At 40.4% G+C, this 3690-nt stretch overlaps 1 protein-coding gene across 1 annotated transcript in view; it reads left to right on the forward strand.

Moving 5' to 3' along the window:
- Positions 1-2430: 2430 nt before the first annotated feature.
- tub (TUB bipartite transcription factor) overlaps positions 2431-3690 on the forward strand; it is a 38416-nt gene continuing 37156 nt past the window's right edge. Inside the window, exon 1 of the mRNA XM_035629488.2 lies at positions 2431-2625. Coding sequence (XP_035485381.1) covers positions 2570-2625 — 56 coding nt within the window. The 5' untranslated portion in view covers positions 2431-2569. The remainder of the gene's footprint in view (positions 2626-3690) is intronic.

A 3690-nucleotide genomic window follows, 5' to 3' on the forward strand; every position in this document is an offset into this window, starting at 1 on the left:
GATGGGGTAGAGAATCTTTCTTTTAGATTCAAAAAGCTGCACAGGATTCAAGAAAAATCCAAGCACTATCCCATCATTATCCACAGTGTGACTCCAACCGGTATCTCATCAATGTGACCTCTCGTATCTGAGAAAGCGGGAGCCAAAAGGAATTTATGGAATACTGGATTTGATAATTTTTTGTGCACTCTTAACAATCCTATTCGTTCATTTAATATATACATTGATGCAAAATTTTCAATGCAGACACTAACGGAATCTCTCTCCCTGGGTTTATATTGTTTTAATTTTGCTTTGCATTGAAATTTCCTGAAATCCCCAAAAACTTGGCCTATTGTTGAATTTTGCTGCCTTCTGAATAGGATAAATTTACCTTTTGAGTGGCAATGTCAAAGTATATTTACATCCGAGGAAATGTATTTGAGGTCTGAACATTACTCACAGATACTGATTCAGAATCCCCACAGTTCCCTCAGGAGTTACGGAGTTTGATAAAGGCTGAAATAATAATGTCGGGATATGGGAAACCTCCAAAATATCACGGTGCATCATGTGCATGACCAGTTCCTTCAGTCAGTAGATTGTGATATAAAAAGTGAATTCTCAACTGGATGTCTTAGAATACCTTCCTCGGGGTGTGTTGACATAATATGAACCCAACAAATCATCATCATCATCAACCCTCAACACCGTTTGGATGATATTTTTGTGATGAAGAACGTTGTCTTAACATGTCAGTTTCCAATAGGTTTTTAAATTGGTTTGAGATCTGGTGACTGCTAAGTTTTTAGCATGAGATTCATATAATTTTTATCAATTTCAAAAAACAATTGGTAGTAAATCCTGACTAATAAATCCGTGCATGAATGGCTTTTATGTCGGAAATTCTATATGGAGTTCAGTAAACGCAGCATTAAGGGCAACGCCACTCTGACTTACTTTTAGCGTCTCTGTATGTTCCTGATTTCTTTCTCACGGAGCAGTGAACTCCTCTCTAGAGCCGCGGTGTGCCTTGAAAACTTTTTAGACTGATTCCACGTGTCTAACTTGTTTTATATAGATATGCATTTTGGTACATTCAAGCAATTCCTTTAAATTCACTGCACTGCAAAGGTCGCAGACACTGAATTTGAAAGTTTCAGTGCTGGACCACAGATCGATCTGTCCCGAGAGTACAATGCCTCCTAGCCAGCTCTTTTAAGTGCAAATGGGGATAATAAAAATTTAAGAGTAAACACAAAAAGGAGCATTAAGGTCTCCAGTGTTGCAGATTGTGGTCAAGTGGGTGTGAATATAAAATCTCAGCTTTATTACATTAGAACACTATGCACTGCTACACGTTCACATTGTGCCAATCATTATCGGCATTTCAGTAGTTTGGTTTTGTGACATTTAAGAATTAGCGTATGCCATATTAATGTTTAAAATGTTTACATGACTCATCAAGATCTCTAAGATACTGTGTAATGTTCAGCAAATCATTGTGACATCTGTTATATTTGCTTGAAAAAGAAGAACATGGAACAAGAAAATGTGTTCATTCGGTGGAATACAGGCGACCTCTGACCTCGGCTGTGATGAGCACACAAGAGGAACAGAGGCAGGTACGGGAAGGTAGAAAAAAAAAAACACGGCCCTACTTTTTGTCCCATTTTTGGCTTGAATGAAAGATATCAGATTCCGGGGTATAAAAATGGCAGCTCAGGGTGGATATTTCTGCTTTCCCCCCCTTTCCCCTTATTTCCACATTCCACCCGCTCACCTAATGGAAGGTTCCTGTAGAACCTGAAAACATGGACAGCCTACGTTTTCACAAAATTACATTCGTGCAGACATCCGTTTAATGACTGTAGAAAAGCTGCAATCTTAGCCGCGAGGCAGTACGAAGGAAGATGTGTGTTGTGCCTGATCCTGGGAGAGAGAGAGAGAGAAATTCCGCCTACCTGTTCCACTTTGCATTAAATTACACCTCTGGCAAATTACTTCTTGAGAGTGCACATGTGCATGCAGACACAATTCCATTAAGCATTTCGAAAATGGAAGAAAAGACCTTTTTGTGTATGTGGGCTACGGCAAAGCTTCTCCATCTGCCTCTCTGTATTGATCAGTGTTCAGTGCCAACAGTCAAACAGAAACAAATCACAGATCCGTCCATTCGAACGAGCAGCCTCATCAGTGTGAAAGTGTGTTGCAGGCTGTATTGACACGCAGGACACAGTCAGCCGGGAGTCGACGGTGAAATTAATCAGTGTTTTGCAAAGGGGTGAATGAGAAATAAATCAGCCTCCGCGCGTGCACGGCGAGCCGATGGCGCGCGCCCCCGTCCCCCCAGCACCACAGCCAATAGGAGCGCGTCTGGCTCCGCACAGCCTCGCTGCTACGGCGATTTCTTCCTCAGCTCATGTTTCTGTTCGCGAGCGACGAGGGACAAGGGGAGCGTTCACTCTCTCTCTCTCTCTCTCTCTCTCTCTCTGGGCTTTTCTTTTTTGTGTCTGTCATTCAATTTTTTTTCTCAGCAGCCAGCCCGGTCCACCCGACATCATCTTCATCATCATCCGCCGCCGGAGACATGGAGGGAGTCAGCAGCAACAGGAGCATGTCTTACAGTAGATGGAGTTACGACAGGTAAGAGAGCTCATCCCCAAGTGAACGTGATAGTTTCACCCCCCATCGCAGTGTGTTGGCTTTTCGTTCGTGGTACAGGCCGAGAGGTGGAGGCTACATCTTGGTGGGAACCCCCCCCCCCCAACATCCCACATCCCCCCTGCGCAATAAGTTGACAGGTACATTGGATTTGGAAAATGACAGATGCAATGCGAGTTTATCAAGTAGTCTGAGCATCGCACTGTATCTGCTGTGTATGTTCCTCTCACTCTGTCTGCATATGTGTGCATCACAAAGCGATCGACCTAGACAGCCCACCACCACCACAACACAGGATCAGGGTCCACTGTTTACATTACTCATGGTAGACCAGCTGATGCTATTTATAGTCTTCAGCTTCATTCAATAACACCCAAGCAGTCAGTCAACCAACCAACTAGTCAGTCAGTCAGTCAGTCAGTCAACTACCTATCCATCTATCCATCTATCTATCTACCTATCCATATATCCATCTATCTATCTACCTATCCATATATCCATCTATCCATCTATATATCTATCTATATATTTATCTATCTATGTATCTATGTATCTATCTATTTATGTATCCATCTATCATCTATCATCTATCTATCTATCCATATATCCATCTATATATCTATCTATATATTTATCTATCTATGTATCTATGTATCTATCTATTTATGTATCCATCTATTTATGTATCCATCTATCATCTATCTATGTATATATCTATCTATCTATCTATGTATCCATCCATCTATCTATCTATCTATCTATCTATCTATCTATCTATGTATCCATCTATCTATCTATCTATGTATCTATGTATCTATGTATCTATCTATCTATCTATCTATTTATGTATGTATGTATGTATGTATGTATGTATGTATCTATCTATCTATCTATCTATCTATCTATGTATCTATTTATGTATCTATCTATCTATGTATCTATCTATCTATCTATCTATCTATCTATCTATCTATCTATCTATCTAAAGTTTTGTGTGACCATGATCATTTACTGTACGGACTAAAATAGAGCTGAGAATATCTGTGT

Source organism: Scophthalmus maximus, chromosome 4, assembly GCF_022379125.1.
Source record: "Scophthalmus maximus strain ysfricsl-2021 chromosome 4, ASM2237912v1, whole genome shotgun sequence".
In the NCBI taxonomy this organism is placed as follows: Eukaryota; Metazoa; Chordata; class Actinopteri; order Pleuronectiformes; family Scophthalmidae; genus Scophthalmus; species Scophthalmus maximus.